The sequence below is a fragment of the Nycticebus coucang genome, chromosome 9, assembly GCF_027406575.1.
Source record: "Nycticebus coucang isolate mNycCou1 chromosome 9, mNycCou1.pri, whole genome shotgun sequence".
Classification (NCBI taxonomy): domain Eukaryota; kingdom Metazoa; phylum Chordata; class Mammalia; order Primates; family Lorisidae; genus Nycticebus; species Nycticebus coucang.
In genome coordinates this window covers 111,416,238-111,430,239 of record NC_069788.1, presented here as the reverse complement: position 1 = coordinate 111,430,239, position 14,002 = coordinate 111,416,238, and the positions used below count along the sequence as shown (strand labels likewise).

The 14,002-nt window shown below is 42.6% G+C and overlaps 1 protein-coding gene across 6 annotated transcripts in view; it reads right to left on the bottom strand.

Annotated features, from left to right (window-relative positions):
* ENTPD5 (ectonucleoside triphosphate diphosphohydrolase 5 (inactive)) overlaps positions 1-14,002 on the bottom strand; it is a 55,480-nt gene that overhangs the window by 19,112 nt on the left and 22,366 nt on the right. For 2 of the 6 annotated variants that reach the window (XM_053601760.1, XM_053601766.1), the window contains exons 1-4: positions 11,935-12,049; positions 9,384-9,457; positions 847-1,133; positions 112-191 (exon numbers count right to left, since the gene is read on the bottom strand). In XM_053601760.1, coding sequence (XP_053457735.1) covers positions 112-191; positions 847-1,063 — 297 coding nt within the window. In that variant the 5' untranslated portion in view covers positions 1,064-1,133; positions 9,384-9,457; positions 11,935-12,049. Of the gene's footprint in view, positions 1-111; positions 192-846; positions 1,134-9,383; positions 9,458-11,934; positions 12,050-14,002 lie in introns of those variants that run through there. The other 4 variants (XM_053601762.1, XM_053601763.1, XM_053601764.1 and 1 more) reach the window with 3 other exon arrangements.

Sequence of the window (14,002 nt, the reverse complement as noted above, 5' to 3'; positions counted from 1 at the left end):
GTTGCTGTGAGCTGTGATACCACAGCATTCTACTGAGGGTGACAAAGTGAGACTCTGTCTCAAAAAAAAAAAAAAAAGAAAAGAAAGAAAAAGAAAAGATAAGAAACTCACCTGCTTAGGTTGATCTACAAACGCAGAAAGTCCTGGCTTCACAGAATCAAAAATTTCCCCTTCTAGAATTGGAAGCTCTCCTAGTTTGTCCATGGAACAAAACAGAGAAGACAGCAAGCTGATTACCAAAAATTCGGCTGCTTCAGACACTGGCTCTGTAAACATTCCCATTACTTACTAGATTTACATGCTCTCCCCCCAAGCTATTCCCAAAATCCAACTTGTGCGGAATACCTAGCAGGAATACTGGAAAGGGGAAATAGAAAAAACCCTGAGGGTCCCACTGCCATTTCTCCGGTGGAAATCTAGCACCTACTTCTTTCCCCAGGCTCTCTAGGCAACCTGAGGAAAGAACACTGGCAACTCAAAAACAATCTTCAGAATCCCCTCAGCCCCTGTCCAAGGATGTCAGTGAAACTCGCATTTGATTCTTCTCCCAAGACCATCCCCAGTATTCTGGAGCCCTGGAGTATTAACCACTTTTAGAGAAGAAGAAGAACAAATTACAGCCATTCTTGGACATATGGGATTCAGAATACATGTAGCCCAAATATCTCATAATTTCAAAATGAATTAAACCACATGTTCAGTTATAGTCCAAAGTGTTCTCCGAAGGACATTCATTATCTCTCAGACTCTGTAATTTACGTCACGAACTCCCAGCACATTTGCTTCTGGCAGGAGATACTAAAGTGTGGATTTTCAGACTCTGGTAAGGGTCCCATTTGCATTTACCTGGTGTTTTCTGCACAAAGGTGTAAACATGAATTCGAGTTCCAGTGCTCCCTGCGTCAAACATAATTCCATATAAGATGCTGGCACTGACATTGACGGGGCACATGGAAGACAGGAAGACACCCTCAAACCAAGTCTGTTGGTCCCTGTGGAAGACAGTGCTACAAACACAGGACACCAACAGCATGAAAAAGACTGCACCCTGGAAAGTGGCCATTCTTTTCTCAAGGTGTGGTTGGGTCTAGGGTTTTGTTGAAGCAGCAATCTTGTTCACACACCTGCAGTGGCTTACAGGATAAAAACATACAAGATTAGACCAACTGGTTTTTTTTTGGCTATACCTTTAAAAGAATAAACATGCCGTGTGTAGGATAATATTTAGAAATACATCCTACATCAAGCACACAAAGTGAACTCAGTGTGAGTTTAAAATGGCTTGCTATTCTTCCAGAGGATTAAGGGATCTGGACTCCCCCCGCTCCCCTCCCCGGGACACACGCAGAGTTAGCTTGCCTGGAGTTAAAATTCCACAAGCCAATTCTCTGCCCCGTGAAGCCTGAGGCCAAAGGGCATGCCGCCCTTCCTCAGAGATACGGGCCAGAGGGTTGACGTATGTTAAAAGCATATTGTCAGAGACCTATAGGTGCTCTGCCCTGACTTCATACTGAGTAAACTGAGTGAACGCTTGAAGGTACTCTTCTATTAACTCTGTTCCCCTGTGACTGCTTTCTTCTTTGTGATCTTTATTTAGATACCTGCCCCAGAGATTAGTCAGTGTCTAGAAGAGGATGTTTACTGCAGAAGTAATTGTGTTGATGTGGTAACAGGATATTTCTTTCTTTTTTTTTTTTTATTGTTGGGGATTCATTGAGGGTACAATAAGCCAAGTTACACTGATTGCAATTGTTAGGTAAAGTCCCTCTTGCAATCATGTCTTGCCCCATAAAGTGTGACACACACCAAGGCCCCACCCCCCTCCTTCCGAACAGGATATTTCTTTACAAGTTAATTTCAGATAGGTAAAATGAGGTAATGGTGAAAGTAACCGATGATAGATTGTGTACGTGACTAGAAGTGTATAAAATCAAATCACTGAATAAAGAACTTCACTATACGCCATCCCATACTTTGTAGTCTGTTTCTTGTTTACACTTAATAATTGTAGGAGTGAGTTTATACCCACAGCAAAGCTGCTGTTCTTTCGTGTCTCCCGTCACGCAACACTGTGCCCAAGGGGTTCCTTTTTTTATTTCTAATAGCAAGTACAATGAGCTAACCTAGGATAATGTGGGCTCTTAGCATCTTTTCTGAAGGGTATCTGGTTCCATAAGGAAACATGAGATTTAAAATACATTTTCTGGTTGGGTGCAGTGTTTCATGCCTATAAATTCCAGCACTCTGGAAAGCTGAAGCAAGAGGAGTGGCTGAGGCCAGGAGTTCAAGAACAGCCTGGGCAACAGAGCAAGACTTTGTCTCTACAAAAAAAAATAATAATAATAAAAGTAAGAAAAATTAGAGGTGGCGCCTGTGGCTCAGTGAGTAGGGCGCTAGCCCCAGCCAAACTGCAACAAAAAAATAGCTGGGCATTCTGGTGGGTGCCTGTAGTCCCAGCTACTCAGGAGGCTGAGGCAAGAGAATCGCCTAAGCCAAGGAGTTGGAGGTTGCTATGAGCTGTGACGCCACGGCACTCTACTGAGGGTGATAAAGTGAGATTGTCTCTTAAAAAAAAAAAAAAAAGAAAAAGAACAATTAGGTGGGGTACGGTAGCTTATACCTGTATTCCTGGCCCTCTGGGAGCCTGAGGTGGGGTGGATTACCTGAGTTCAAGACCAACCTGAAAAACAGCAAGACCTGTCTCTACTAAAAGTAGAAAAACTAGTGAAAGAACCAGACCAGCGCCATCTTAAGGAGTTAAGTTTCACCCCCAGGCACAACACTAGTTGGAAAAAACAAAGAAGAAAAACAAACAAAAAAATGGGCACCTGTAGCTCAGGGGTTAGGGCACCAGCCACATGTATTGGGGCTTGCTAAACAAACAAACAAAAAAAATAGCCAGGTATTGTGGTGGGCCACGGTACTCTACAGAGGGCAGAGTAAGACAAAGTGAGAACGACAAAGTGAGACTCTGTTTCAAAAACAAAAACAAAAACAAAATAGCGACAAAGTGAGACTCTGTTTCAAAAACAAAAACAAAATAGCCGGGGTTGTGGCGGCGCCTGTAGTCACAGCTGCTCGGGGGGCTGAGGCAAGAGAATCGCCTAAGCCCAAGGATTTGGAGGTTGCTGTGAGCTGTGTGACGCCACAGCACTCTACCGAGGGCGATAAGGTGAGACTCTGTCTCTACAAAACAAATAAACAAAACAAAAACAAAAACAAACAAGAAAAACCTACCTGGGTGTTGTGGCAGGTGCCAATAATCCCAACTACTTAGGAGGATGAGGCAAGAGGATCACATGAGCCAAAGAGTTTGAGGTTACCATGAGCTATGATGCCACAGCACTCTACCCTGGGTGACAGTGAGATTTTGTCTCAAAAAAGAAAAATTAGCTGACCATGGTGGTATACACCTATAGTTCCAGCTACTTGGGAGGCGAACCAGGAGGATCATTTGAACCTAGAAGTTCAAGGCAGCAGCGGGCTGTGATCATGCCACTGTACTCCAGCCTGGGCAACAGAGCAAGACCTTGTCTCTATAAAAAAATATATATATATATTTTTTCCCTCGTGTTTTGCTATTTTATTTTTTAGTTATTTTATTTTATTATTATTTTTTGACATATTGTCTCATTCTATGCCCTGGCTGGAAGGCCATGGTGTCATAGCTCATAGTAACCTCAAACTCTTGAGCTCAAGTGATTGATCACCATGCCTCAGCCTCCCACGAAGCTAGGACTACATGCGCCTGCCACAATGCCTGGCTAGTTTTTCTATTTTTAGTAGAGAGAGGGTCTCACTCTTTTGCTTAGGCTGGTCTTAAACCCCTGAGCTCAGGCAATCCACCTATCTTGGCCTCACAGAGTATTAGGATTATAGGCGTGAGCCACTACACCTGGCCTGATTTTTTATTGATACATAAAAGTTGTAGATATTTATAGAGTATATGTGATATTTTCATAAATGTAATCAATGTGTAATTATCAAATTAGGTTATTTCAGATATCTACCACCTCAAACATCACTTCTCTGTGTGGGGAACATTTATATCTTTTTCTTTTCTTGTATATTTGGAAATATACAATAAATTGTTAATTTACTCATTGTTCTTTCTAAGGAATAAGTACACTAGAACTTATTCCTTCTAACTGTGTATTACAAGGAATTATATTTGTACCCATTAACCAATCTCTCTTCATCTCCATCCCTCACCCTTCCTGGCATCTATTCCCATGAAATCAACCTTTTTAGCTCCCATATATGAATGAGAACATGTGGTATTTATGTCCTTCTGTGCCTGGCTAATTTCATTTAACATAATGACCCATGCTTTGGTTTTATTTATTTATTTATTTATTTTTTTTTGTAGAGACAGAGTCTCACTGTACTGCCCTCGGGTAGAGTGCCGTGGCATCACACGGCTCACAGCAACCTCTAACTCTTGGGCTTACGCGATTCTCTTGCCTCAGCCTCCTGAGCAGCTGGGACTACAGGCGCCCGCCACAACGACTGGCTATTTTTCTGTTGCAGTTTGGCCGGGGCTGGGTCCGAACCTGCCACCCTCGGCATATGGGACCGGCGCCCTACTCACTGAGCCACAGGCGCCGCCCCATGCTTTGGTTTTAAATGGAAGGTGATTCTTACATACTCTCTGCTCCAGCTTCTACTGTTGAGTTTAATTTTTTTCTTTCCATTTTGATGATTTTGCCTTGAGATCATTAAACTAGCACCCCTCCCTCCCTTCCTTCTTAGTGATTATAAGATAAGAAACTTCAACTTCTAAATAAAAAAAAGTTATAAAGAAGTTATAAAGTCCCTATCACTGGGTTGTTCACAGACCAAAAATTAGGTCACTGGACTGTCCCTGGTGAGCAACGGTATTGCCAGTGGCTTGCACGTATAACCACATTTTAAGGAAATAAATCAACTTAATTTAAAAAGATTACATAGACCATTATTGTTTTAAACAAACAGCTTTCAAAAATTGTAGGCCATGTTATCAATAAGAACTTAGGGCAGATGAGCAAATTAAGACAGAGAGGTCTATGACTTGCTGAAAATCATGAAGTTGGTGATGAAATCCACGTCAGAAATCACTCTTGGCCAGGCATAGTGGCTCATGTCTGTAATCCTAGTACTTTGATCTCAAACTCATAACCTCAAGCATTCCTCCTCCCACAGTGCGAGGATTACAGGTTTTGAGGCACCACACCTGGCCAAGCCTAGTACTTTAGGAAGCTGAGGTGGGAGGACTGCTTGAGACCATGAATTTAAAACCAGTCTGGGTGACATAGCAAGACCCTGTCTCTAAAAGAAAATTAAAAAATAAAATAAATCAGCCAGGTGTGGTGCAGGCCTATAGTCCCAGCTACTAGGAAGCTGAGGTAGAAGGATGGCTTAAGCACAGCAGTGAGCCACGAATGACACCACTGCACTCTAGTTTGGGCAACAGAGAACCTGTATCAGAAAAAAGAAAATAGTAATACTTGTTTTTTAGAAAAGCAGTATTTTATAAGGATAAGTATATTTCATAAGTTCAATTTTTTTGGTTTTTTTTTTTTTGGAGACAGAGCCTCAAGCTGTCGCCCTGGGTAGAGTGCCACCACATCACAGCTCACAGCAACCTCCAACTCCTGGGCTCAAGCGATTATCCTGCCTCAGCCTCCCAAGTAGCTGGGACTATAGGCGCCCACCACAACGCCTGGCTATTTTTTGGTTGTAGTTGTCATTGTTGTTTGGCAGGCCCGGGCTGGATTCGAACCTGCCAGCTCTGGTGTATGTGGCTGGTGCCTTAGCTGCTTGAGCCACAGGCGCTGAGCCAAGTTAAAATTTTTTTTTTTTTTTTGGCCGGGGCTGGGCTTGAACCCGCCACCTCCGGCATATGGGACCGGCGCCCTACCCGTTGAGCCACAGGCGCCAACCCAAGTTAAAATTTTTTATATGTAGTCACTTAAACATCAGACAATGGAAAGAGTATAAAGGTGTTGTAAAGAAGGCAAAAATTTGAAGTCAGGAGTTGTTCATGTAGATGCAGTCTCACAGGAGCCAACATGGAGACTTTACATCTTTTGTATTTACCTGTATGCATTTGGAGAACATCCTCCTAAGTATAAAAAGTCATTTTTTTTTTTTGTCTGATATTTGCTCTTTATTCTAGGTATTTTCCACTCCAGTGAGGCAGACAAAACAGAAAATTAAGAACGTTTATTAAAGACATTTCTAGCCCAGAGCACTCTTTTTTTTTTTTTTTTTTAAGAGACAGAGTCTCACTTTATTGCCCTTGGTAGAGTGCCGTGGTGTTACAGCTCACAACAACCTGCAACTCCACGGTTTAGGTGATTCTCTTGCCTCAGCCTCCCAAGTAACTGGGACTACAGGCGCCTGCCAGAACGTCCGGCTATTTTTTTGTTGCAGTTTGCCCAAGGCCAGGTTCAAACCTGCCACCCTCGGTATATGGGGCCCGCGCCATACCTAAAAAATCACTCTTGCCAACTTTTCTCCTGAATCCAAAATGCCTCCCTAAGCAAGTTACTGCTCATATTTCTTTTCTTTTCTTTCTTTCTTTTTTTTTTTTTGCAATTTTTGGCGGGGGCTAGGTTTGAACCCACCACCTCCGGCATATGAGGCCGGTGCTCTACTCCTTTGAGCCACAGGCGCTGTCTCAACTGTTCATGTTTCTTAACATGTTCTTAGCAAAGAAAAAAACTCAGTGTGCGCAGCATTATTTTTGTTTTTATATTATGGTAGATTGGATACGAATGCCACTGAAAACCTAAACATGGAACAAACTGGAGAGAGCACAATGTCTGAGAGCACAATGTCTCAGATCCTGGGTTTCAGTTCCAGAATTTGTATTGCAGTATGATGTTGGGCAAGTCATTTAGCCTGAGACTCCATTTCCTCATCTACAAAATGGGAATAACTACACCTGCCCAACCCACCTCCCATAGTTATTAGGAAAATCAAATAATACATTACATACATACAAGTTTTTGTTTTTTTTTAAGTCATTGTCTCACTTTGTTGCCCAGGCCAGAGTGCCATGGCATCAGCCTAGCTCACAGCAACCTCAAACTCCCAGGTTCAAGTGATCCTCCTGCCTCAGCCTCTCAAGTATCTGGGACTACAGGTGCCCACCACAATGCCCAGATAATTTTTTTCTATTTTTAGTAGAAATGAGATTTTACCCTTGCTCAGGTTGGTCTCAAACTCCTAAGCTCGAGTAATCCTCCTGTCTTGGCCTCCCAGAGTGCAAGGATTACAGGCCTGAGCCACATGCCCAGCCAAAAGTTTTTTTGTGTGTCTATATTATGATGCCTTGTTCAAATATTATGTAACATCTTTGTGTTTTTCCAGAACTAAAGTTTTGCAAAGTAGAAAGTGATTTCCTTATTATTACTAGGGAATAATTTTTAAAATGCATGGAGCTTTTTAAAAAATTTTTGCATTGGGCGGCACCTGTGGCTCAGTCGGTAAGGCGCTGGCCCCATATACCGAGGGTGGCGGGTTCAAACCCGGCCCCAGCTGAACTGCAACCAAAAAATAGCCGGCCGTTGTGGCGGGCGCCTGTAGTCCCAGCTACTCGGGAGGCTGAGGCAAGAGAATCGCTTAAGCCCAGGAGTTGGAGGTTGCTGTGAGCTGTATGATGCCATGGCACTCTACCAAGGGCCATAAAGTGAAACTGTCTCTACAAAAAAAAAAAAAAAAAAAAATTTTTTTTGCATTAGGTGGCGCCTGTGGCTTAGTGAGTAGGGCACCAGCCCCATATACCGAGGGTGGCGGGTTTGAACCCGGCCCCAGCCAAATTGAAACAAAAAATAGCTGGGCGGGCTCCGTGCCTGTGGGTAAAGCACCAGCCACATACACCAGAGCTGGCGGGTTCAAATCCAGCCTGGGCCTGCCAAACAACAATGACAATTAAAAAAAAAAAAAAATAGCAGGGCATTGTGGTGGGCGCCTGTAGTCCCAGCTACTCAGGAGGCTAAGGCAAAAGAATCGCCTAAGCCCAAGAGCTGGAGGTTGCTATGAGCTGTGATGTCACAGTACTCTACTGAGGGCAAGAAAGTAAAACTCTGTAAAAAAAAAAAATTTTTTTTGCATTATTTGACAACAAAGCCATTATAGTGAGTTTGAATTTTCTTTTTTTTTTTTTTTTTGTAGAGACAGAGTCTCACTGTACCACCCTCGGGTAGAGTGCCGTGGCATCACACGGCTCACAGCAACCTCTTAACCCTTGGGCTTACGCGATTCTCTTGCCTCAGCCTCCGGAGCAGCTGGGACTACAGGCGCCCGCCACAACGCCCGGCTAGTTTTTGGTTGCAGTTTGGCCGGGGCTGGGTTTGAACCCGCCACCCTCGGCATATGGGGCTGGCGCCCTACTCACTGAGCCACAGGCGCTGCCCGAGTTTGAATTTTCTTGATGCCTGTGATAAAAAACACTTAGTAGTGTTTAATGGAATAATGGAATCCCTTCTACATGGCTTTTTGACACTCTTTTCCTAGAGGAACACTAAATGACAAGCAAACAAACAAAAAAAAATTAAGTGTTTTTTGTTTTGGTGATTTGTACCTAGCCTGCTATAAAGCTCAGACTATGTCTTGTGGTCTCATCTGCAAGAAGAACTAGACCATGGCATCACAGCTCACAGCAACCTCAAACTCTTGGGCTCAAGCAATCCTCTTGCCTCAGCCTCCTAAATAGCTGGGACTATAGGCACCAGCCACAACGTCTGGCTATTTTTAGAGATGAGGTCTTGCTCTGGCTCAGGCTGGTCTCCAATGTTTGAGCCTAGGCAATCCACTCACCTCAGCTTCCCAGAGTGTCGGGATTACAGGTGTGAGCCACTGAGTCCAGCCTGTTAAGGCTTCCTTAGTTGCCCCACATATACTTTGCTCAAAACAGTTTTGGGTTTTCTGATCCAGCTTTCATCTCCAGATCTCTGTGCAAGTCACAGTTATGGGCTAAGCAACAAGGTCTGATTCCAAAATTCCCATTTCCCAGGCTCTTCATCTGGAATACTTCACATATTTGGAGTATAGATTAAAGATTTTCAGTCACCTTAAATTTGTTCAGTATGTAGGGCATTATTCAAAATGCCTCCCTCCCTGCAGGTGACATATTACATAAAATAAACCAAATTAAAGTTAATTGCACTTGGAACTTACAAATATTTAAAATAACAAGAGTTTGTCTGAAGTACCATAAGAATGGAATTATAATCACCCATTTGAACGTTATTCAAGGCTGAGCTTCTATCTTGCAGTTAAAAATAAGAGCTACTGGCTAGGAGAGGAACAAACAAAATTGCTCCCAAACAAACAAACTTCATCTCAGGAAATCAACAACTGAAACAGGGCAGCTGCCTGGCCAGATTCATACTCACATCTTAAGTCACTCCCTTTGGCTGAGTCTTCTCTTACAGCAAACAGGCTGGTCCCCACAGATCAATCTAAGCAACTGAAGACAGAAACAACTGTTCAGATTCTCTGAGTGTTGATGGGTCCTTGTTTTGTCCAACTCTTAGTCCTTCTTTTCCCTCAGGCAATGAATTAAAGGAGCTCTAGGCACCAGGTTTCCTTCATCTCTGTGACTGCAGGGGTCACTAATATTTTGTTCATTATTGTGGTTTCTGAAAAACCTCTCCAATTTCTATTTCCATTAAAAAAAAATTTGTTTTTCTTCCAAAAGAGATTTCAAGGGAAAAAAAATGCATCCTAGGTATCTGTTTTCATGGAGTAAAAACTGCAGAGTCATACCAGGTGTTCCGTGAAAAACACACAGATTTTAGAGAAAGCAAAGTGTGAACATGTAAAATGCCCCTTTGCTCTCAGTAACTGCCTTCTAACACTGCTTCCAACCTCACTTTTAAGATCATTATTTTTTTTATCTAGTGTTAGAAAGGATTACAACTTAAGAGTTTATAGAAAAGCGTCCTATTGGGCGGCGCCTGTGGCTCAGTGAGCAGGGTGCTGGCCCCATATGCCGAGGGTGGCAGGTTCAAACCCAGCCCCGGCCAAACTGCAACCAAAAAATAGCCGGGCGTTGTGGCGGGCGCCTGTAGTCCCAGCTGCTTGGGAGGCTGAGGCAAGAGAATTGCTGAAGCCCAAGAGTTGGAGGTTGCTGTGAGCCGTGTGATGCCACGGCACTCTACCCAGGGCCATAAAGTGAGACTCCGTCTCTACAAAAAAAAAAAAGAAAGAAAAGCGTCCAATTTTATATGACCCCAGTCTGCACTGCTTGTTTATTCCCTTTGTTAAAATCTACTCAAATGTTACCTTCTCAGTGAAACTTTCCTTGTCCACCCATATTAAAATTACAACCCAGCTAGCCATATGTTCATTTTTCTACCTTCCTTCCTCATTTTTCTCCATAGATCTTTCTACCTTCTGATACACCATATTGCTTACTACTTTTATTTATTCTCATATTCCTCGATTCTTCCCACTCCACCCCCATGCCATGTGAATTACATGTACATGCAGGCAGTAATTTTTTCCTTTTTTTAAACAGAGTGTCACTCTGTCATCCTGGATAGAGTACTATGGCATCATCTTAGCTCACAGCAACCTCAAACTCTTGGGCTCAAGTGATCTTCTTGCCTTAGCCTCCCAAGTAGCTGGGACTACAGACACCAGCTACAACACCTGGCTAATTCTTTTATTTTTAGTAGAGATGGGGTCTCACTCTTGCTCAGGCTGGTCTTGAACTCTTGAGCTCAAGGAATCCACCTACCTCGGCATCCCAGAGTGCTAGGTTTACAGATGTGAGCCATTATGCTCAGCCTATGCAGGAATTTTGATCTGTTTTATTTTTGATATGTTCCTGGTGCTGAAATAGTGCTAGCACATAACAGATATTGAATAAATACTCTAAAAGAATAAACAGTGATCCAATTACTCGAACACTAGATCTTACCCATTTAACAAGAATAGTTGATGTCTCAGGCCGGGCATGGTGGCTCATACCTGTATTCCCAGCACTCTAGGAGGCCAAGGTGGGTGGATTGCCTGAGCTCAGGAGGTTGAGACCAGTCTGAGCAAGAGTGAGACCCAGTCTCTAAAAATAGTCCAGTGTTGTGAAGAGGATTGCTTCAGCCCAAGCATTTAAGCTTGCTGTGAGCTATAATGCCAAGGCACTCTACTCAGGGTGACAAAGTGAGACTCTATCTCAAAAAGAAAAAAAAAAATTAAAGAGCTGATTTCTTTTCAAAACAAGATTAACTACCCATTGAAAAAAATCACAATTCTTTTTTTTTTTTTTCAATTGTTTGCTGGGGTGGGGTTCAAACCCACCACTTCCAGTATATGGGGCTGGTGCCCTACTCCTTGAGCCACAGGCGCCACCTCTAAAAATCATAATTCTAAGCTTTAAGGAAGGACTATTTCTCCAAACTTGTCAATTACATAAAGGTGACATTTGCCCAAATGTGCCATTTTATATGCTACTCAAAATAATGCAAATAGTCGATTTTACTTTTTATAGACTGTGGAGTATACATCAGTGTATTTAAATCCCCCCGCCCCTTTTTTTTAGAGAATTTGTCACCCTTGGTAGAGTGCTGTGGCGTCACAGCTCACAGCAACTTCCAACTCCTGGGCTTAGGCGATTCTCTTGCCTCAGCCTCCCGAGTAGCTGGGATTAAATCCACCCTTTTCAAGATTGGCTTTCTCAATAACTATTGCTGACTATCTCTTATTCACTCCAACAAAGCCCCCTCTTTAATTCTTTTCTTTGAGACTTTTATGACACCCACTGTTTGTTAACATGCCCGTCTCCTCCTAAGGTCTTTTCTGTGTCTCTTTATACCTGAAGCAAACACTAATCCTCCCACTTAGCCTTTCCAGAGCATCATATTCTACCTTCCCTTCTTCCCTGTCACACAGAGCCTGAAAGACCCCAATTCCAGAGGACCCGAGCCTTGTCTGGGTGCTCACCTGCTTGTGTCTGCCTAATCCTGCTGAATCTCTGCTTTCACTGTGTGAAAGAGGTATGTTTTGCTCTTTGATCCTATTTCAACTCTTCTGAACCAACTAGCTTCATGAGCCACAGTCACCTTTGTGCCAGTTTGCAATTAACTGTGGCATTTTGCTAACTCATTCTGTTCTTTATCCTTTGCTCCTCCCTTAGTCATCTTTTCTCTGGGTACATGATTATCTGGTTTATCTACTTTTATTATAGTTAAGTACCACCTAGTAGAATTATTGCTTATAGGACTGAAGTTGCTCAGGAACTGAATTCTGTGTCTTTATATTAGCAAAATAGAAACGTTAATAAGCTTGGTACCCATAGCTCAGTGGTTAGGGCACTGGCCACATGCACCGGGGCTGGTGGGTTTGAACCCAGCCCAGGCCTGCTAAGCAACGACAACTACAACCAAAAAATAGCCAGGCATTGTGGTGGGCACCTGTAGTCCCAACTACTTGGGAGGCTAAGGCAAGAGAATCACTTAAGCCCATGAGTTGGAGGTTGCTATGAGCTGTGACGCCATGGCACCATAGTGAGACTCTGTCTCAAAAAAAAAAGGAAAAAGAAAGAAAATAGCGTTTCTCAATAGTTTCCTTACCTGAGTTGGAATTTATAAAGCTGGGCATTGAATTGTACAATTAATAAGCACGTACTGAACATATAATATTTACCAGACACTGTGCTAAGGTTCTAGATATATAAAAGTTTCTAGATATATTCTAGAGAGGAATCAGATATAGTCCTAGCTATGGGGAGATTTCAGCTTACTGGAAAATAAAGACAAGTAAACCAATAGCTACAACATACCATGATAAGTTCTCTGACAGAAATGTGCAGAAAGTGCTACAGCAATGGATACCAGGGACAAGTAACTTGGCTTGGAAGAGGAAGGTGGAGGTGGAAGGCTTCTTAAGGTATAAGAGGTCTAAGGTGCAACCTGACTAAGAGGTAGGGAAAGTGACACAAGCAGAATTCTGAGAACTTCATTTATTAAGAGAATAGTGTGGCTGGAATATAGAGTTGTACCAGAATAAAGAGGGCTGGCGTGAGGAAGGATAGCTCTGTTGGCACTGAATCGGACTGCAAAAGGAGTGGACTCGTTTTCCTCGTGTGGTTCCATGGTGGTGTGTCATTGCTAATTATTACTTTCTATTCCCTCCTTAAGCAAATATCAATATCGACTGACTTGGATAAAATGACATATTATTTCCCAACAGTGGAAAATAATGGAATGGGAGTAGAAAGTCCATCAAAAGTTCTGAAAACAAAATGTAAAAGCTTCTACTGCCAATTATCCGGAAGCTCCACTAGTTTTAACAAAGTTAAAAATTAAACATAAAGCAAGTTTAAAATGTTAACTAGAATGAAATTTTTAAACTGTAAGCTGAATGAGGAATGGATATAACCAAATCACCCAGTGTATAACTTAGCCAAATTGAACAAAACCAAGGTGAGTCTAATGAGGTAAGTCTGACAGATTTCAGTACAGTGAGCAACATCTTATTTGGGGGTAACTTGAGACTTATAAATCTACACAAAGGGCCAGAGCCCTGGAACACCTTGCTATTTGAAGGGTGCCTAAGGTGAAGGTGCACAGTATTTTTTGCATTCTCAAAACCAAGTACTACATATTAGGCCTGGAACACACTAGTAATTACATCCCAAATGGACTTCATACAACTGGCTAATGGAACATGCAGGCAGAAGCATTGGGCCAGGGAATCTCACCTTCCCAGGGTCTTACTATGACCTAGATATCATACCTCCAACTCCCTGATCCCCTCCAAACCAGCTCAGGGATAGGGGTGTTATTCCATTTAAATCTATTTATTCACATACAAGGTCTGACAATTAAGTTTGTGAACTCATCCTAGAAAGTGGTACATACCTCATTGCTGAATATCACTACAGCCGCATTTGAAGTACTTACTTTGGCCATCTGGTGACCAACTCAGCAATGAGTTACATAGCACTTTTTCTAGGATGAGTTAGTGAACTTAACTGTCAGACCTCGAACAACAGTTCTGATGGCCATTC